At 53.2% G+C, this 20788-nt stretch overlaps 8 protein-coding genes across 8 annotated transcripts, besides 1 other annotated feature; 5 read left to right on the top strand and 3 right to left on the bottom strand.

The window, feature by feature from the left end:
• Positions 1-20788: part of a sequence feature (contig 1.119 1011..137987(-1)) that runs on past both edges of the window.
• On the top strand, positions 720-2772 carry ANIA_10897 (putative C6 transcription factor; the record flags this gene model as incomplete). The annotated part of the gene is made up of 4 exons (XM_050611941.1): positions 720-895; positions 949-1251; positions 1332-2498; positions 2574-2772. The coding sequence occupies 4 exons, from the start codon at positions 720-722 to the stop codon at positions 2770-2772; spliced, it is 1845 nt and encodes a 614-aa protein (XP_050467910.1).
• On the top strand, positions 3199-5023 carry ANIA_10891 (sugar porter family MFS transporter; the record flags this gene model as incomplete). The annotated part of the gene is made up of 4 exons (XM_050611940.1): positions 3199-3296; positions 3379-3683; positions 3745-4528; positions 4603-5023. 4 exons carry the CDS (start codon positions 3199-3201, stop codon positions 5021-5023), a joined length of 1608 nt encoding a protein of 535 aa, XP_050467909.1.
• Positions 5463-7944, bottom strand: ANIA_07097 (putative MFS alpha-glucoside transporter; the record flags this gene model as incomplete). The annotated part of the gene is made up of 10 exons (XM_659609.1): positions 5463-5474; positions 5612-5698; positions 5943-6074; positions 6128-6250; positions 6284-6421; positions 6480-6486; positions 6521-7082; positions 7201-7356; positions 7405-7641; positions 7878-7944. The coding sequence occupies 10 exons, from the start codon at positions 7942-7944 to the stop codon at positions 5463-5465; spliced, it is 1521 nt and encodes a 506-aa protein (XP_664701.1).
• ANIA_07098 (uncharacterized protein) lies at positions 8562-10142 on the bottom strand (the record flags this gene model as incomplete). Its single annotated transcript, XM_659610.1, has 5 exons — positions 8562-9064; positions 9161-9405; positions 9504-9676; positions 9945-9992; positions 10038-10142. 5 exons carry the CDS (start codon positions 10140-10142, stop codon positions 8562-8564), a joined length of 1074 nt encoding a protein of 357 aa, XP_664702.1.
• ANIA_07099 (tetratricopeptide repeat protein) lies at positions 10879-13615 on the top strand (the record flags this gene model as incomplete). The annotated part of the gene is made up of 2 exons (XM_659611.1): positions 10879-11254; positions 11316-13615. 2 exons carry the CDS (start codon positions 10879-10881, stop codon positions 13613-13615), a joined length of 2676 nt encoding a protein of 891 aa, XP_664703.1.
• Positions 15156-15918, top strand: ANIA_10896 (NAD(P)-dependent oxidoreductase; the record flags this gene model as incomplete). The annotated part of the gene is made up of 2 exons (XM_050611939.1): positions 15156-15308; positions 15361-15918. 2 exons carry the CDS (start codon positions 15156-15158, stop codon positions 15916-15918), a joined length of 711 nt encoding a protein of 236 aa, XP_050467908.1.
• ANIA_10892 (RNA polymerase II mediator complex subunit MED27 domain-containing protein) lies at positions 16159-17453 on the top strand (the record flags this gene model as incomplete). The annotated part of the gene is made up of 3 exons (XM_050611938.1): positions 16159-16528; positions 16588-17241; positions 17289-17453. The coding sequence occupies exons 1-3, from the start codon at positions 16295-16297 to the stop codon at positions 17451-17453; spliced, it is 1053 nt and encodes a 350-aa protein (XP_050467907.1). The 5' UTR covers positions 16159-16294.
• On the bottom strand, positions 19433-20768 carry ANIA_07101 (uncharacterized protein; the record flags this gene model as incomplete). The annotated part of the gene is made up of 3 exons (XM_659613.2): positions 20293-20768; positions 19620-20237; positions 19433-19569 (listed from the first exon to the last, which is right to left on the bottom strand). The coding sequence occupies exons 1-3, from the start codon at positions 20405-20407 to the stop codon at positions 19433-19435; spliced, it is 870 nt and encodes a 289-aa protein (XP_664705.1). The 5' UTR covers positions 20408-20768.

The raw sequence follows: 20788 nt of genomic DNA, 5'->3' as shown, positions 1-20788 counted from the left end.
AGACCTAGTTCTGGCACCGGCGCCTCGAGGAGCTGGGAAGATCATGTACAGAGCTGAAGTGGCAAGCGCAAGAGGACGATCGGTCCCGACCTGGGTTGGATTCCGTTTGAAAGATAGCACCGGGTCAACTCTCGGACTCCTCCCCTTCGGATCGGTGTGAACGGCCCACAGCACCTGCTGGAACGTACTGTATGCGACGTAACCGCTCACCGGCGGAACGCCACAAGCCCTGTTATGGCAAGAGGAGCTCGATGCTGCATTCGAGCGCGGGCTGTCTCATCACATCGTGTCCCGGTCTTTGTTGCCCGATACACCTCATCCCCTCGGCTCAGTGGCTCGCCATTGTCTCACTCCACATGGAGTCGAAGACTACGGTGCCCCGAGCCGTTAGGTCGAGATTCTGAATGCTCATTCGACGGTTATTAACTCCCTTGCTGCACTCCCCCGCACTCTGGAATAAAGATGTTCTACGTCTGTTCTAGAAACATGATGCCATAGGGCCGGCCACTCAGGAACAGGGTTCCAGAGTGCCATTGGACTTTTGGGGTATGACTGTGGACTCTGTGCCCTCAGGCATGGGGTGGTTTTACTACACTTACTGTTTCGGCCTTGAACCTCGGGCACATTCGCTGCTTGTAACTCTATCAGCATTTTTCGGACTTGTTCTAACGGCCTGCAAGCAGCCCTGGAGTATCAGGCTACAATCGCCGGAGCAGACAATGGATCCCCACAGCCTTCCAGCTCACGACACCCGGAGACGCCGCAACGCGCTGGCCTGCAATACGTGTCGGAGAAGACGGACAAAATGCGACGGCAAGAGACCCAAGTGCTCATTCTGTGTCGAGCGTGGCAAAGACTGCTTCTACCAGGAGCCGCAAGATCTTCCACCGTCTCCGTGAGTGGCGTTCTGAGGAAAAGGTCGTGATGTAGTTTCTAATCCTATTCTAGGTTGAAGGCGGAGCTCTCGAGGATATGGGAACAACTGGATCACATAGCGGCAATAGTACAGGGCCGAAATCCAAGGAGCTCTCCCTCCCCTAACGAGCAGCAGAGCCATGCTCCTCTTACAGCCCCTGGTGCGCCTCAGGGGTTTCCATTCATGACAGTCCAGAGTGAAGCATTCTTGATCTTGCTTGGCCTGGATAAATACTTGCCTATGCACCTTGAGCACGTGGAACGCGGAAGACAAATTATCAGCGCTAAACCATCGCTGGAGAGCATTGTGATGGTTGACCTTGCGGATGCGTCAGTGTATGTGAGCACGCATCTGGATTCCTACATTTGCCCTGCCCTTGCGACGCATGTCTGACTCCATATTCACCCTAATATAGTCTTCTGCACGCATTCACGGAACAGATATATATCTGGTATCCGATTCTGCATGCCGACTTTACCAATGAATTCCTCGAGGCAGTAACATCTTGTTTCCCTTTCTCGTTGTCCTCATGCCTGACGCTTCTCGTGTTGGCGATTGGCTGCGTGGTGAAGTGCGAATCTATCGTCGACGCTCTGCAGGCACGCCCGGAGGCAGCATACATTCAAGCGGCCTCGGCGATGCTCCCATGCGTGCTTGCAGACAGTAGCCCACGAAGTGCACAGTGTCTGCTCCTGTTCTCCATATACCACCTATGCTATGCGCAGCCATGTCAGGCCCACGATTTCGTGGTAATGGCTTCCCGTAAAATGCAGAATTATATGTTGAAGTGTGTAGAACGTGTTCCAGGGCGAGTATCGAGAACCGGAGACGATGTGCTAACAAGTGCGTCACGCAGTGAACCTGACATTGGTAATGATACCACAATCATTGGAAACTGCTTCTGGATAGCATTGTTGATCGAAAGGTATCCAGACCTCAGGGCCAAGAAAAGCAACTTAGACAAACTGACCATTTGTAGTGAGCTCAGAGTCCAGCTTGACTTCGTCGATAGTGGGATCTGGAATATGGCTCTCTTCGCCCCTGCCCCCACAGCCTCGAGCATCTGGACCTGGCGGGAGCTGACCCCCTCGTTAGACTCCCCAGGATCGTTCACTTCGAACGAGAGCGTGGATCTCTCCCGAAGCGACGATCTATCATACTTTGTCGCGGAGATCGCGATGCGGAAAATGCTGCAGCGCTGCACATGGGCGACGAGCACGCTGGCGCAGGGCAGACACGTCTACGCGCCCATCGTCGCCGTCGAACTTGAGCGCCAATTAGACGAATGGCTTCAACTACTACCGGAGCCGCTATCGTTCCGTGGCCGTGGCTCTACATGTATCGGATCTCGTCCGCTGCGGAATTCTGACTCGGCGCAGGTGGAGTTCCTGCGCGCACAGTATTACGCATTCAAGGCATCTATCTATTGGCCGGCAGTGTACGAGGCCCTTCTAAGTAGTGAGACTGACGGTAACCTTATTCGCCACTGTGCGAAGTTCTTTAGCAGCTATGCCGAGTTCGTCCCTAGTGCAGCAGCAGCAGTTGCTGTCTGTAAGCCCAATCTGTGGACACTGTGTGCAAGGTGAGTTGCACCGGGCCCCTCACCAAGCAGTAGCATCTACGAGTCAAAATTGGCTGACCGGTGCCCGGCGCATAGTGTGTTCACATTTTCTATGGCCACCCTGCTGGCGCTAACTGAACCGTGTCTGGCTGAAGTGGTTCCCCAGGGGGTCTACCTGGGTCTAGAAGTGGCAGTCAATGTCTTTGACGGGCTGGCGGAGGTCAGCCCCTCATTGGCAGAGATGGGGGCTATACTGAGGGATAGGGTACGGCTGTGTAATTCTAGTTTGCCGTAGAAATCGATGTCAATATGAATTGCCGGCACACGGCTAAGCAGCAAGACAAACAGCACCTTCGCCCACGGCACCTGTAAGTCCGGTCCCAGGCACTCTCCGAGTGTGCCAACGCCTTTCGGCCGGCCGATACCACTGCTACTCGACTCTTGTAAGTGGAGTTGCGCCCGACTGGGGTCAGGGGCGCAAAGAGAGACTTTTCGCGGAGCAGTCCCCACTCCTCCGCTAGGCCATGTAGCTGGAAGGCGACATTAGAACTTGGGTCGGGCGCAACTGTCCGGAGAGACTAGAATGGGCGAAACACTTCGCGAGGGTAGCTCGTCGTATACATAAAGGCGAACGACTGTCTTCCTCCGGAGCAGCAAGCCAGCAACTCGAGAAACCTGTACTCGGCGTTCAAGTCTGCCATTCTGCGATCGACATAAAACCATGGGCATTCTCTTCAAAAAGCCCGAAGGGACCGAGGGCAAGGCATGGCCTGCCATTTTGATCAGCGGCTTCGTCGCATTCGGGGGAATTCTATTCGGGTGAGTACCCAGCGCTTGCGAACTCCATGCACATTACCCAAGCTCACGATTCTCTTGCTAGCTATGACACTGGCACGATCAGTGGAATCCTTGCCATGCCGTACTGGGCTCAAACCTTTTCTACAGGCTACCGAGACAGCACCGGCCAGTTGAACGTAACCTCTAGCCAGTCCTCTGCCATCGTCTCAATCCTCTCGGCCGGAACATTCTTCGGTGCCCTGGGTGCCGCGCCTGTGGGCGACATCATCGGACGTCGTTGGGGCCTCATTGCGTCAAACGGTGTCTTTGTGCTGGGTGTTGTCCTACAGACGATTGCCACCTCCATCCCGCCGTTCCTCGCAGGTCGCTTCTTTGCCGGATTGGGGGTTGGTCTTATATCTGCGTTGGGTGAGCCACACTGCCTAATTCACTACTACACATGCAGAGTACTAATGAACTCGGCCCTCAGTTCCCCTCTACCAATCCGAGACCGCACCGAAATGGATCCGCGGATTCATCGTGGGCTCCTACCAGTTCTCCATAACCATCGGCCTCCTTCTTGCCTCAGTTCTCAACAACGCAACCCACCACCGCAACGACTCGGGCTCCTACCGCATCCCAATCGCCGTACAATTTGCCTGGTCCATCATCCTCGTCGGAGGCATGCTTATCCTCCCCGAAACCCCTCGGTACCTGATCAAGCGCGACGACACCAAAGCCGCTGCTCTTTCCCTCTCGAAGCTCCGCCGTCTCCCGCAAGACCACGAGTCCATCCGCCAGGAACTGTCGGAGATCCAAGCTAACCACCAGTTCGAAGTCAGCCTGGGCAAGTCCGGGTACGCCGAGTGTTTCCGGGGGAGCCTCCTGAAGCGTTTGCTCACGGGGTGTGGCCTGCAAGCGCTGCAGCAGCTGACCGGTATCAATTTCATCTTCTACTACGGGACGCAGTTCTTCAAGAACTCCGGATTCAAGAACGAGTTTGTCATCACGCTTATCACGAACTGTGTGAATGTGGGCTCGACGATCCCCGGTCTGTACGCCATCGATAAATGGGGTAGGAGGCCTGTGCTTCTTACGGGGGCGATTGGGATGGCTGTGTCTCAGTTGCTTGTTGCCGTCCTGGGAACGACGACGACTGGCCAGGATGCTCAGGGGAATATTATTGTGCACAATGCTGCGGCGCAAAAGGCCGCGATTGCGTTTATCTGTCTCTACATCTTCTTCTTTGCGGCTTCGTGGGGGCCAATTGCTTGGTACGTTTCTCTCCTACACCGAGCCTGATACAGCACACTCGTCGCACCAACTAACAATGGAGTTAATCGAACAGGGTCGTAACAGGCGAAATCTTCCCCCTCAAAACCCGCGCAAAGTCTCTCTCCATGACGACCGCCACAAACTGGCTCCTAAACTGGGCACTGAGCTTCGCAACCCCGTACTTGGTAAACTACGGTGACGGAAACGCAAACCTACAGTCCAAGATCTTCTTCATCTGGTTCGGCTGCTGCTTCCTCTGTATTGGGTTTGTGTACTTTATGATCTATGAGACGAAGGGGCTTACCCTTGAAGAGGTGGATGAGCTTTATCTTGAGGTTAAGAGCGCGAGGGAAAGCGTCAGCTGGAGTCCGAAGGGGACTTTTGCGAGAGTTGCGGAGAAGGGGAATGGTAGTGCAGGTATTCTAGAGCGCACCGAGAAGGGGGATGTTGGGGGGCATAGGGAGATTGGCGCGCCTGATGGGGTGTCGGTCTAGTGGTCAGCGAAGGTGGATCCTGGCATAGGGTTGGGATGTCTGGGTTGTGGCTGATATGGTGCGCGCCCTGTTGTTTAAGAGACTATGGAGGCCTTAGTTTCTGTGGTCGTGGTATTGACATGTGCTATTATGTGAGTACGGGGGATGGAGATAGTCGTGACTGCAAGCTCGTGTGCTCAGGTAGTCGTACATAGAATAGAGCAGTATTTGCTAAGAATCTCTTCAGATTGCTAATAAGTCCATGGACAAGTTATCGAAAGCATATGCCGTGTTCTACTATGATTGCAACAGCGGATTCCATGTGCTGCCCAACCGTGGCTGGCAAAATCTACGGTATTGCTGGCTCTGAGATAGTAGCCTAATCTGTCGAGTGTAGAAATCTGGGCAGACATGGTTTTACTCCATCGTGATAATGTACTTTTACCCAAGCACCAACCCTCTATTCCGTACCCTATTTGTTATTTTAGAAGAGGTTACTCTATAGTTCTATAGTTGAATATACTACCAATTTGATTTCAAGCCTGATGACAAGAACTGTAAGTGGTGAAGTATATCAGAAAGTGACTCGCGGAGATCACAACAGCATACAATATATCTGCCCTGATTTTTGCACTCGACATCCGGTGGCCGCTCAGTGTAGGATGGCCAAATCACCATGCTAAGGTAGCTAGGCAACTATACAGGGTGCACCTAGTCTAGCCAGCCCTTGCTGTGTTATTTGGCGCATCCTAGTAGTAGCGTTGCAAGTACAATTCTTTATACTTCGGCTCTCCTACACAAAACATATGGACCTGCACGTAACGACTATTCACCCACGCCGAGCTGACGACGCTGGTGGCGAATCAGGAAATCTATCGCATCATTTAGCGCAACAGTGCTGAGCAAGTGCAACTCCAGGGAGGGGCGACTAAGCACTCACTTCCTCCACATGAACCGGAGGCTCTGTCTTTGTTTCCGAAGACCCGCCTCTACGCTGCTCACTCGGTGCGCGAAAGTGTCGAGGCATGGTCCCGCTCGCGTAGAGCTCGTCCATGGCTTCGAACGAGATGCCCTACAATAATTGCATGTCCGCTAATGTTGCCTAGCAGGCCTCGAAGCACGTACCTTAGTCTCTGGATAAAGGTACATCCACCGACGGCTGCGATGAGACCCATTCCTAGGAAGATGAACCCAACCTGGCGCCGAGATTTCCTGCGTTTGGATCTGCAAGCCGGGGGATTTAGGCGTCTATCACTTGGATCTAGCATAACTGGAGCGTACCATATACGGAATCGTAAACTGCATAATAAGCCCCCATGCCGCATTGGTAATCGTAACAAGACCATGCGTCGTACTCCGGAGACTTTCAGAGGCCAAGATAAACCCAACAGAACCAATAGACAGCTGGTAGATAATCGCCTAGATATAGATAAAGACAATGATGCCCCAACTTGCCTTTTTCTGGTTGGGAACGCACCCAGAATCTAGATTAGCAAGAGCATGCAGTATAGCACAAACTGCGGGACAACAATCATCGTTCGTCGACCAATAATTTCCGTCAGTGGGAAGGCGGCCATGCTGTCGAGGAGCATCAAAACGTATAGTATGATCGATGCATCGAAGTAGTCTTTCACACCGATCAGGTCGAGGAAGTACGTCGTGTATCCAATAACGAAGTCGCGCCGATCATTTGCTGGCCACTGGCGGCGAAGATGGCCGTTGGGTGCGCTTGCGGCTCGTGCGGTCGAAGCACTCAGCTTCGGCCAGAGATCGAGGCCTAGGAAAGTGTGGCGGCTGAACTGAGCGAGACTGGCCTGGATGGCAAGTGCTTGATGGTTCTCGGATTCTATGCGACGGACTTCGACACCGTAGAAGGCTTCGTTCTTGGATCCGTACACTCGTTGGAGTGATCCTCCGGGCTTGCGATGTCTTTCCGTCTCGAATGAGCCAGTACGGAGACTCGGGGAAGAGGAGCCAGCCGGCCGTGGAATTGCTGGGAAAGTGAGCTGCTGAGCAGTCGCAGCAGGGTGCGATATTACCTGGAAAGATATACATCCCGACGACTGGTAGCCACCATTGCCTGTCGGAACAGCTTAGTTTTACCAGGACCACCGCGACATAATGGATAAAAATCACCATTTACCAGTCAGGTAGCTGCTCCCTCTCGCTACGGCGGCACTGGGATGGAATTAGCGCACAATTCACAGGCACGGCCAGGATAAACACGAACATAGCGAACTGTCCAAGCACAATACTAGTGTTAAAGAAGCAGAGGAAGAAGCCTCGAAGTTCAGGGCGACAGGTCTCCCCTGTCCATAGAGGTGAGATCGTAAACATCATACCGATTGCATTACCTGCATCGCGTCAGGTATTGCTGGCCAAGAAGACCAGAGCAAACGAACCGTTACCCCCTCGGCCAGTCAAATGAACCCTCCAATGCGTCGCCAGTTGCTGTAGGAGTCCCGCGACAGAGATCGCAGAAGCAACCAGGATACCAGACTTGCGGCCATGCTTCCACAGCAACGGTGCATAGATGAAGGTCGACACGATCTCGCATGCGCGGTGATTGAATTCCACGCCGACAGGTAGTGGGCCGGAACAATAAACGAACTGTCCGGTTGCAGATGTCCAAACTGTTTCTGAAATTGCGGTAAAGCAGCCAGTTGGCCTCCTGCTACTATGTCGAAGCCTTGCATGACGACCCCGCTGGATACCCAGAGGCCTAACAGAACCCTTCCGTTGAGCAAGTGTGCCTTGTAAAGGAGAGAGAATCTGCGTACTAATACCAGAAGAAGAATCGTTCTGCGACTTCAGCATTCGCCATCTCTGGCTCTGGTTGATGACGGAGTAGTCAACCCTATGCTGGTTAACTTACTCGGCGGACACCATGGAGACTTGAGAGAACCATACCCGTCCATATGGGTGTCGACAGTATTTGGCATCTTGCTCCCAGGGAGACGCTGAACACAAAGGAGATGTTGATGACAGTTAACCGGAGATGGCATGCATCTCATCTGGGGTTCAAGTGGAGCCTTTAAGTGCCACAGAACGTGCAGTCATATTGTTATGAGGTTTAACAGCGGGGGTCTGAAGCTGAGAAAGGGGAAAAAGACAGGCCCCGAGTCCCCTGGCACAGGCAGACAGAGACAGAAATCTCCCGCGGAGTCCTGCTTCCTTTCCGTGATGGATCGGTTCGGAACGAGGAGGTATCCGCAAGACAGTTTCTGATCGTCGAATTGGAGGTCATTAGTGTGCGGCGTGTGAGCCTCACCCTGTCATGCCACTACTAATCATCCTTTCTTCGTCTGGGCCGAGTTTCGTGAGACTGACCGGGTGCCAGATGCAGGTGGCCCGGGTGTGATTCGGTTGAATATGCTTTAGGGCTGTAGAGCGTCGTTCACTTCGAAAATACCATCAATGGCTGCAATGGACCATGTTTTACGCTCTCCATCTTTCGTCGTCATGAAACCTGTGTATTGTACTAACATATTAATGAGCACCTACTCCTCGAGACCCTTCAAGAACCGCTAGCGGATGCCCTCGCAGATCTGCACATTGTTCAACGCTCCGATTCCCTCGCCCGACGCTCCAGCCACTCGTTCCAATCATTCACAAACACTGCGTATCTCTCCCGGTGCTGAGCTAGCTTCCCCATCTTTTCCGCACTCATCGAGGCGATCTTGACCTCAGTCGGCTCTGGAATCAAGTGCATCGTGGGTTTCGGGGGTAGTCGATCGCCCACAGGCAGAATATCCAGCTTCGGCCCCGGCAAAGTCTGATACCAATACGCGCTGGTCGACCAATAACCACGCAGGTGGTTCGCGTGGCCGGACTCCAAAGTGACTTTGATCTTCTTGCTGAAGCGCACAGGGTCGGCCAAGTGCCAGCGATAGCTCACTTGCGTGTTGGGCACGTCTTCCTCGTGGATCGCGCCGCAGAACGGATAGGCGTTCTTCTGCATACCCCATCCCTGCGAGAAGAAGTCTTCGCTGCCGGTGCCGTGCATGCTCGGCGGCCAGGTGTCGTTAAGATCATGTCGTCTCCCTCTCCCCACCAGGTGCGCTGGGCGTGCCAGACGGAGTGGTTGCAGCCAAATTACTGGCCTGCGCCTTCAGTTTCGAGAATGACATAGCTGTTCTTCCCTTCGAGGCTCTCTACCTGAGTCTCCAGGCTGTATTCTGGATGCGCGACGGGGTCCAGCCGTTCGTCGGGTTCTTGCGCCGCCAGTGAGCGTGGAAAGTACAGCGTGTCCTTGGGAGGGTTCGGTTTGCGGCAATCGAGTGGCCCAGGCAGAAGAAATCCAATCGGCGCCAGGACGTTCGGGGTCTGGAATCATCCCAGTACATCTTGATGAGGATTTTCGGCAGTGTCCTCCTCGGTACGACGACTCCATTGCGGATGTTCTACATCCCACCAGCAGGTCACCCACGCATTGGCGGCTTTCCTCCAGCGGATCCATGGCTATGGTCCCATACTCCCTCTAGATTTCCTCGACACTTACTTCACCATCTTGTCGGGCCTTTTAGCGCCCTCGTGCCAGACATGCTTGGCTCCGGTCGTCGCAGCAATTGGGTGTGTTGCCCAGGATCTCGCCGCAGGAAACCTGTACTTCGAAGCAGCTCTCACGTCGCTGCCGCTCGTCCTTGGGATGTGCACATGACGAGCATACAATGCCTAATCCTCATCAGTATCTGCTACTGTTGCCTCCTCAAGCCCTGCCGGGCCCACGACTACTGTTTGATAGCTTCCTTAAAAATTCAGAATCTCTTCAAATGGTGGACCCGTGCATTTCTGGGAGCTGTCTCTAGGCTAATGGTCTCCAGCGGTCTCCAGGCTACGGGCAGTGACACCCTTGAACTAACTCACAGAGTATACTGGGCAATATTATTGCTGGAGAGGTAAGCCAGTCCCAGACTTGTTCTCACCCACATCGCGTACTAACCTCGCCTAGCGAACTAAGCGTCCAGCTCGACGTTGCCCAAAGCGACATCTGGAACCTAGACGAGTACGTCTCATTTCCCAACTGTCATCGCACCTGGGTATTCGCTCCCACGGCCTGCCAGTACCCTTTCCGGCGTCTCCCCAACAAGCGTCCACTCCACCGACAGCGCCAGCTCCACAGCGGACCAGGCTCAGTCATTCTTCCTCGCGAACATCGCAATGCGGCGCATGCTCCACCGCTGTAAGTCGGCGGCCACGCACTCGCCAGACGGTCGGCCCAGATACGCACCCAGGATCGCCCTTGAACTGGAACGCCAGCTAGATGAGTGGTATGACTATCTTCCTGCCCATATTCGGTTTTCCAGAGAATCAAGCCAGCTGCACATTTACTACCTCGGCGCCGAAACCGGGGTGGAATGATTTCTCAGATCAGAAGTCGGTTTGCCAACATGTGCTCAAACCGTTGCTGGATATTTGTCCCGCGAGGTATGATGGGAACGCATACAGCCAGGATAATATCTAGAAAGTCGGGTCAATATTGATGTCAAAAGATATAATCAAGCATAGAAGCAAGGCCACAGCTGCAGCATCCCCCTCCGTCCATGAATGTTCGTCAATAACATCACTCACATATACCAGACAAGGTAATGCCTAACCCTGCGCTTACCCCGACTTACATAGATCCCACCAACCCCGTGTTTAGACGCCCAGAAACTGCCAAGTGTCCCGCCCAGACATTCGGCCATAGAACCCCGCGAATGGCCCTCTTGGCATATAGTCAGTAAGATGAGCGAGTTCTCGTGCGGCTCATATCCAATTGCATTAGCGCATGGCGTTACGGTATTCTAAAGCAGGACGGTCGTCCCAACCTCGCAGAGTAACTCCTCCACTTCACCTCAGGCAATAGGCTTTCCACGCCCCATCTCACAGCAAAGATGAACAGCATCAAAGCCCGATTCAAGAGGATGTCAATAGGTCGGACCGGGAAGGATCCCAATACAAGTGGAAAGACAGACGCCGCAGCCTCGGCGGAGAGGACGCCAGACGAAGGCCGGAAGAATGCGCCAGCCAATTCCAATGCCGCGAATGTTGACAGTGGCCTCGCTGCCGCACGGATGTTCCTCAAAGACGAACGGGAGGGCAGTTTGGTGTTTACCGTCCAGGTTGCAACCGCTTATCGCCCGTGCATCGCGGTGGATGTGCATCGGTTTGGCGAGAAACAAGGGGACGGGCCCTATGGAAAGCCGGCCGGCTTGACGAAGATGTCGAGGGCGGAGCACGGGTTCGTGGAGGCGGAGCATCCGTCGTTTGGTATATAGAGCTACACTACCTGGCACATTCTATAGGCTCGAAGACAGCTAACAGCAACCAGAACTCTACCGAATCCAGAGAAAATACCTCCGCCGCCACTCCGAGAGCCCAAACGAGCTAGACGAGGAAGACTGCATCCTCTTCGACCCCGAGGCCTCGCCACTGTACGACCACGCCCATGCCAACGGGACGGTTACCGTCGAGGGCTTCGGCCTCGACCTCTGGAACGCTGAACTCGCACACGGCCGGATGCCCCAGCAGGCACACCCAAACATCCTCCTTGAGGTCCCCGAATTAACCTTCAACCCGGCGACGCTGCTCTGCAGGATCGAGGAGATCCGATCCAGGACTGTGCCTGCCGATGACCCCCAGGAGGAAATCGCCGCGTTGGTTGAGACGGTTGGGAAGGTGGCGTGGGAGAGTATAACGGGGTCGTGGGAAATGCAGGGGATGGGGCACAGCGAGCGCGTGCTCGAATTCCTCTTTGCGTTTCACCACGAGCAGGAGGATCTTTCGGGCCGCTCAGTTATTGCTGATACTATGACGCGTTTCCAGGACGGCTCGTATGAGGGGGCGTGGGCCGACTGGATGCGCATGGTTATGGCGAGGGAGCTTGCGCTGCGGCTTGCCTCGGGGGCGGGGATGGGAATGCAATGGGCCGGGGGTACGAAGGGGATATATGTTCGTTTTACGCGTGCGATCCTTGCGTCGTTGATTATCAGCGAGCGGTGGTTTGCAAACACAAGGATCCACGTTGGCGGGCATGTCGCGCTCGCGCGGGAAGTGCAGGATGCCAAATCAGCTGGCGTATCCGAACAGGATCGGCAGGAGGCATGGGAGCTGGTTCGTCTCGCGGAGGAGGCTACCGAGGCGAAGCAGTTTCAGCGTGCTGCGGTCCTCTTCTACGAAGCGCTCGCGGTTAATCCGGCAAACTACGATTCCGTCCAGGCGAGGGGCGAGTGGCTGCTCAGATTCCAGAACTACAGGGATGCAGCGAGGGATGCTGTGGTACTGCAGCGACTGGACCCGAATCGTCCGGCGGGGTATGTCCTCCTGGGCAGGGCATGCCTGGGCTACAAGAACTATCTCCGGGCGCGCGAGGCCTTCCGCGAAGCCGTGGCCCTTGCACACACATTCGACGAGAAGCTACCGATCCTCCAGGACCTGGACAAAGCACAAGACGCGCTCAGCGCGGAGCTGAAGGCAATCGAGCAAGCCGCGAGCGAGAAAGAAAAAGCGGCGCTCATGCGCGCTCGGAGAATCGCAGACTTGGACCCCATGGGCCGAACGATCGCGCCGCGACCGGCTAAGCACGAGCAGCAGCTCGAGGGCCTGTTCCTCTTCGCAGAGCGGATGCAGTGGCCGTACCTTGAAGCCGTCCGGCGTTGCGCTAAGAAGGCCTGCGAAGACTGGCTTGCGTTGCACGAACCCGTTTACCCTGTCCAGATGGACTGGCTCTTTGCCGTGATGCTCCCGGGCAAGCACTTCGCACACGTCCTCATGGCGATGCTGATCCTCAGCACGCCGGCATTCCAAAGCGTGGGAATGGCGCCGGATAGCGAATGCGGCCTCGCGCTGCCCGAGTGCAGCTACTGGCGCAGCCGCTCAGTCCTCGGCCGCGTTCTCGGCTGCCTACCTGGCGTCACCTCGCTCAACGGCTGGGTCGGCCCATGCCCAACAGCAACGTTGCACACACAGGTGGACGAGGAGGCCCCCGCGGCACACTGCCTCATCACGACGGTGGCGTTCAACCCGGCCTCCGCAATGCTCCCCCCGCCTTCTGCAGAGTCAACTCGGGACATCGTCATTGCGGGAAACCCGGACCTTGCGCCACTCTGGCGCGTCACAAACCAGCCGGAGATTCTCAACCTGCCCCCTCCGCAACGGGACACCGCCGCGTGGGAAATACGTTCGCTGGATCTCCGCCGCGCCTATCGCTCCCACCAGTTCGAGCGTGGGGGTACCTGGCTCTGGAGCGCTTCTCTGGCTTTCAGACAGCCCGGGACGGGGAAGGAAGTCAACTTCGCCTTGGAGCATACCCCCGTCTTTATCACCCTCCCGCCCTGCTCGCTTTCCGGTCAAGCAAGGGGCCATAAGATCCACCGCCGACAATTTGATTATTACAGGTTCCGGAACGTCTCGATGGATGAGATAGCGGAGGTAACGCCGGAGTCTGTGGAAGAGGAGATCATTGTTATCAACGCGTCTGCTCCCGGGGCCGAAGTGGTCGCGCGGGCGTGGTGTGCGCATGTTGCCAGGGCGGCCGTTGTCCGTAGGGCTGGGGGACCGTGCTTCTGTTGCACTGTTAAGGGCGCGGGGAGGCTTGGGTTGAGGGTGGGCGTTGTTATCTGGGTTTCGTAGGCCACTGGGGTGGGTTACCTTCACAGTAAACCGTCCATGGATTTAGCAATTAAATCTGACCCAACCCAAATAACCCATGCTTTAATAGGCAGTGATCTTTATCTAAATAAAATACAGTATTGGAATACAGTATTATAAAATTATCTAAGTAAACAAATGTAATTTAAATACAGTAATATGTATTCAGATATCTTGGCAGCCCAGCGGGTTGCTCCGCCGGGCTCTGAGGCAGCCAAAATTATCTAAACCCAATGGATTATAAAAAAGGTCTAGATTAACCCAATTCTTGGCGAATCGGGGCGGGTTTCGTGGGTTGGTTTAACAATTCTAGTGCGGATTCTTCTAACGTATCCTGTAAGCGAGCGGACCACCGCTGTATCCCATATAAAATGGCGCTTTATTCTACTCTATTATCTTAACGACAAGTAGGCTGTAAGTAATATTATCAAACTGAGGTAGAATATATCCTTTTGTAATACTATTTATCCTATTTCCAAGCTCTATAACCTAGGTTTTCTCTCGCAATAGCATAATCCCCTTAAATACCAGAAATACAGCTGTAATTTATATTACCCAGCGAAATACTTATATAGCGGGATAAAATTTCTAATCCTAAATAGAGGCTACCTAGATAGACTAGATATATACTTATACATCTCTGAACCAACTTGTTGTTGAGATAGTAGAGTATAAAAAAGGTGTCATTTTATATGGAATACAGGTGGTCCGCTCGCTTACAGGATACGTTAGTTAAATCTCGGATTGTATGACAAAGAACCCGCACCGAGTGCATCCCTAGTATGGTGAAATGCAGTGACTTGATAACGTTGACAATGTTGGCTATCGTGGTGTTCAGAAAATAAGACACGAAGTACAAAACTAATTACACGGTAATAGCGTCCTCAAATACCTTGCACCATCATATCTCCAATATGCCGGTATCATACCCCCTTTATGTCCCGATCATACTCCCAGTATGCTCTTTCATATCGTAGATATGACGCTAGCCTGCTTCGGGCCTAGTCTTCATACTGCCAGTATGACGGTTCCCGCCGTTTTTTATCCGTCACTGTTATACACTAGCTGCGGCACAGCTGGTCGATTGGCTGACGTCGTTCGGTCATTCTACATAACCATGAAGAACATTATTTTATTCCAATAAGTCATTACTTTTATGCAGAAAAGTATGGCTCAATTGGGAGTTTTATGCAAAATAGATTCTTGGTGGGTAACCTACAAGTTACCTAGATACCTGCACAGGTTCGCGGGTTTTGGGTGCAGGGCCTACCTTTGATCCAACTCATGGGTTCGGGTCCTGACCTTCGACCCGTTACAGGTTTTGTCACGATCTAATACCGATCGCCCGTCTAGCGTACAAATCGTGCAGCACCCGCGAAGCCAACCCACGGGGCCCCACTGATCCACTGCAGAACCTCACCAAGTATTCTTGAGTAGGTAAATGCAGCTATCGCCAAAGCAGCCATACTGCCCTCAGAGGCCTTCTTCAGCGATATCTATTCCTTGGAGTTACTGATCGGTAATGGCCGGTTCCAAATTTCTTGTCCTGGGCGGCACGGGTCCAGCTGGCATCTGCCTGCTACGAGAACTTGTATACCGGCAGCACGAGACTATAGTCTATGCCCGAAATCCGTCAAAGATCGATGGCGATATACAATCAAACGAGTTTCTCGAGGTCTGCGGCCCTTGCTACTGCAGAATTGGCGCTAACCGCGTGTTCGCTACAGATCATCAAGGGTGAATTCGTCGAGGACGACCTCCCTACCCTTTCCGCGGCCATGGCGAGGACAAAAGTCGTCATCTCCCTTCTTGGCCCCAATATTATACGAATGTCCAATCCTACATTATTCGCTGATATCTATAAGACGTTCGTCTTTCCCCTGATGCGCGAGCATGGGGTCCGTCGCATCTTCGCGATGGGCACACCTTCTATCTCTCGACCCCAAGACTCTTGGACACTGTTTACCGCTGTTGTGATCCCTATTATCCGCATATTCGCACATTCTGCGTACGCCAATGTGCGAGCCATCGGGGACGCATTTGAGCAGCATGCTGACGGGCTTGACTGGACCGTTTTCCGAATCGCGGCGATCCCGGGGAATCACGACGAGGAAAGCTGGCGCACAGATAGGGAGGATGCGGATGTGTTTGTTGGGTGGGTGGGCGAGAAGGGCTGGACGCCGTCGCAGAAAAGAGGTGCTCTGGCCAGATGGCTTGTTGATGCTGCAGAAGGAGGCGCGGATAAATGGGTTGGTAAGATGCCAGCCGTTTCTAAGAAGGGATGACTGTGAGCTCGTATTATGTCCTTATGTGTGTATGGAATGACAAATCTCTCTACGCTTGGGAATGTACTGTATGTCTTTCGATGAAGCCAACCAAGCGGAACCGTCCACGCCAGTGCACCAGCCACGATGGGGCTGGAATGTGGCGCAACTCCACCGCTCAGAGAAATGACGAATGATCAGGACCGACTTCATCCTCCAGGCTGAATCCTCCATTTTGATCGCATCCATCTCTCTCCACGACGGACTGCTGGGCGGAATGACTGCAGGCGCCATTGCGCACTGAATATCAACTTGAATTTGTTTATTACGCCTGCGCAACACAACTTTGCAGTCCTCCAGTTCACCTTTCACTTCATCCACCAGCAACGCGTGGGAAATGGCTGCCAGCTCAAGACTACCTATCGTCGTACCCAAAATGGAACATTCGCCCTCTGTCAAAGTCAACGAGCTTGAAATTGACAAAGATACTACTATGGCCGAGCCCAATCCCACGGCCGCGCCGAGTGCCGCCCCGGAGGACGATGTGGACCCGGTCATCGACCCTGAGCTCCTGGAAACGGAGCTGCAACTGGTCTCCTCGCTTGCCAAACTGCAGAAACTGGAAGAAATGGTTGGTCCTAGCTCGTTTAGTCTCTGCCCTGACCTACTCAGCAAGCTAATCCCCGGCAGATCCACCAGCTTCGGACGCTCCTCCCAGAGCGCCTACTGGAGCCGCTCGCACCAATTGTGCACCCCAAAGCTGCTGCTGCGATTGGCATTCCGAACTCTCCTCAGGCTTTGCATCAGCGACTCTCTCAGTCCGCATGCGATGGTGTGCGCGAGGTCGAAGACTTCAAAGCCTTGTGGCGGAGCGAAGAAATGAAAGCCGTCTGGGAGCGCATTGACACTTTGATCAATGAAAATGCTGGCCGGCTCCTGCAGTCCAACGGCATGTGGCAATGTGACTACAACCAAATACTTCAAGATATTGCACAACACGACAACCATAGGAAAGAGCAGCAGCGAAAAGCCAAAGAGGAGCAGGAACGAGCCCAGTTGCAGTCAGCGGAAGGAGGATGGAAGGCGATCGTCGATAACTATGCCCAGGCAGGCATACCTGGAATGCGCGTGATACCGACGAAGAGTGATTCATCGTTCGGTGTCTTGCTTCCGAAGGTCGGCCTGGCGTTCAAGGTCAACGCCGTCAGCTCGGGCCAAGAGGGTGTACCGGAATTCAACGTCTCCAGCAAGTCGCCATCAGGCGAACCCTCATCGAGAGTTGAAACTGCAGTTCTGGCCTGTCTTAACGCCCGTCCGAGGAAATGGGACCTAAAATTTCTCTTTGTAAGTCACACATTGGATCCTCTCTGACAAAAGCTCATAATCTTCAGGGAATGATTTCATCCTACTCAAATATCTTCCAAACTACATGTACAAGGTGCGGTAAGATGCAAGATCAAGCAGCCAACCTCCCAACACTCCGGCGCCCGAAAACAAAAGAGCCACAGACCGACCAGCCGCCAACATTCGAAGCCTACCACGCAACATGCATCTGAGCTGAGCGCATCCTAACCAAGATCATTTCCAACCCGACACTAATTCCGATTATCGCGCTTATCTTCATGAGCCCCCTCAATCAAGTCGTGATAGAAATCTGCGGGGTATGCCCGCCCGTACCGATCCCAATACAGCCTAGGAACCGCATGCAGCGGGTCATCACAGTGAACCTTCCCCGACCACGTCCCCGCGTCCGGAACTGCGTACCTCCTCGTCCGGAAGTCATAACGCTCTTCAGGGTGTCGTCTCGCTCCTCGGAAGAAATTGTCCTTTTCCTCCTGAGCCCGGATCCGCTGGCACTCATCGCAACGTGGCTTCCGGCACCATTTCAGATGGTCTTTGTGCCATAACGTCCACCCTGGTTTTGGGTACATCCCCGTCCACCCGCCTCCACTTCTGCTGGAAAGTCTGCTGGGTGATCTGCTGGGTGATCTACTGGGTGATCTACTGGGCGACCTGTCTCTTAAGTCAGAGCGCGCTTGCTTGCACTCATCGCCATGGTCGCGACTGCACCGGCTGTGCTCAGTGTTGTAGCTGCCATATACGCGATTGCGTTTCGGCCGAAGTCGCTCGACATAGATGTCCGGCCCTCTGCCCATAAGGACATCTTTCCAGCGCCACCACCACGGCCAGTGGCTCGGGTTTCCCGGTCTAGGATCTTTGGGCCAAATCATTACGAATCGAGGGTTGCGGTCTCCTTTGGTCTTCCGTCTCAGCTTCGGTGAGCGTTTACCATCGTTGGAAGGCTTCACTGATTGGATGTGAACGTCGGTTGGGTATGAGTCCAACTTCGGTCTGGATGGTGGGTTATGCATCGCGATATGTGCTTGTCCGGTTGGACGCGGATGTAGAAATTCTTGGTGATGGATTGACGAGGTAACCAAACAGGAAGTTTAGGAGAATTGTGATAATGTAAGGTATGGTGTCAGTTGTATCTGGTTAGGATTTAGCGAACAGAACTAAACTTAAGAAAGCGAGAAATCTACAAAGTTTATATATAATTCCATGGTGTAGGCCAATGTTCCGTCCATCTCAATAGAAACACAACTACTCTGTAGCACAAATAAATCCTCATTGTATACATGCGCAAACATGAACCTAAACGCTAACTTCACAGTAATCAAGCAACGGATCCCATCGTGCTTTCTTTATGCCATACGCCCCATCTGCGTTTGGGCTATTCTTCCAGCACAGCATAGTACGCATGAATATTTATGTACGTATGCGGCGCTTGAATGGAGACTTGACCTCTTGAATGCTTATGGCCATGTTGTTTGACTGACAGGATATCATTCATGCCACCAAATCATTCATGCCACCAAGTTCATGCAGGAATAAGACTCCTTCAGCAGGGCTGAAATATGTACCTCGGCCCCACCTGCGAACACAGAACGGATACTGCATGAGGTCTGGACTGGGTACAAACAGAGGGGTAGATTGCTTGAAGTAGCCAGGTGACTTTCGTATGTACCTGATTGTTGATGGCGTGTTTGCATAGATGCACAAATATGCGTATTTCTCTATGAAAGGGGATTATGCCAAGTCCACATATGTCGTTTATATATCTGCAGGCAGCATGCAGCTTCTTGGATCTTCGGCTACTTGCAAATGCCCTACATAATAAGCAGATATAGGCTCCTTAAGGAGCTAGTAAAGGTACTGTACGTAGCTGGACGTGTGGTGCTGCTACCAGGGATAAACACGAGCAGGAACAGTGAAGGCAGTGAGACCAAATATCACGATGTCACGAAGGTCAGAAAATGAAGCTGTACATTATTCCATACTATCTGTTCACCAACGTTAATATACTAGTTATATGTATGTAAGCCACAATAAATACGCGAACGCCGTCCCACCCTAGTTATCAGATAATCGCTATAGTAGTATCATGACGAAATGGAAACCGCTCAACTGCATGCAAAATTTTCAGAATGCATAATATGTAGTTGGAATAGTCATGTCCCGGTGTTTGTCATCTTCAAGTAGAGAAGACGCCGAAGCTGCCGGCGAACCAAGTGAAGGATGCGATGGTAATCAGACCCATTCCCAAGGCCATTTTCAGACCAAGAAGGCCGGTGGCGGAGAGAGCGCCATTGCATGTGGCACAGACAAAGTCTAAAACACATTAGTTATGCCTCAGAGCGCAGGGGCTGAGAATAACATACTTGGTAGGTCCGTGTAAGGCTGCGGAGTGTACATTCCAAAGTAGTAACGGTTCTGCGAGCTCAGCTCTCCGGCAGAGGCAGTGTCATCAATGTCCTTGCTCTCGTCGTATACAATCATGGTGTAAGTCGCGGTAAGCAACGGAGCCGTGGCGTTTGCTTGGAATTTTCCCGTGTCCCACGTCACAGTTTGGGTCTCCTCGACGCTCATATTGCTCGAGATGGTGTAGGTAGCACTGTTGAGACTGCATGATGCGACAACATTGACAGCAGTGGGTGTGATAGATAGCGACGTATAATTCCAGACAAACGTGATAATATCACCGATCTTGTAGTATGTCGTTGATGCGGAACTCGGCGTCAACATGGAGATACCACCCGGAGGGAGACGAGGGTCGACTGATGTGGTGGTAGAGTTCGAAGCGTGAGTGGTCGTTGAATTCGACGAGGAGCTGCCAGTCTTAGTCGCCTTGGCAGTTGTAGTGGCAGATTCCGTTGTGTCGCTGTCGCTGTCAGAGGATGATGTGGACGTGGCCGTTTCCTCCGCCTGGTCGTCCGTGGGGGTCGCGCCGGTAGTCGCACTGTCGGCTGCGGTCGTAGTATCCGAGTTTGAGTCCGAGTCTAAGCGATGTCAGCACATTGTACGTTGATACGCCGACGCGGTAATAATGCTCACCATCCTGCCTAGGCAAAAGTTGACCGTGACCCAACAACCCGTCAAACTGCCATGCGGTTGAGAGCATCGCTAACAAGAGCAGGCACGCAATAGGGAAAAGAGCAGTAAACCGCATGATTAATAAAGCCCGTCGGCCGGATTATCTATCTCGTCCTGTCGAGCAAGCGGGGGTGTCAATCCCCTTCGCTTCAGTATCTTATCAACCTCGGGTGCCCACAGCAACGGATGACCGACGTGACTAGGCACAACAGGTCGATATCAGTGAGACGGTGTAATTCAATCCAAAATCGAATGTGGTTATAGGTAGGCGATCAGGACAGTGGTCGAAAGAGGCCGTTGCGTTGGCTGTGAAACGGAGAAGTGGTCTAACAATCTTCAGGGTCTTAGGGGTCTTCCAGAGCGAGTGGAGTGGCCGGTGCAACGAGCGTAAACAAGCGAGCGACTGCGCAATTTGTACGAGCAGGAACAAAACTCGGGGTTGGAGAAGAAGCAAAGA

The sequence above is a fragment of the Aspergillus nidulans genome, chromosome IV (assembly GCF_000011425.1).
Source record: "Aspergillus nidulans FGSC A4 chromosome IV".
Classification (NCBI taxonomy): domain Eukaryota; kingdom Fungi; phylum Ascomycota; class Eurotiomycetes; order Eurotiales; family Aspergillaceae; genus Aspergillus; species Aspergillus nidulans.
Note: the sequence above shows the minus strand (reverse complement) of the source record. Positions and strands in the feature narration are given on the sequence as shown.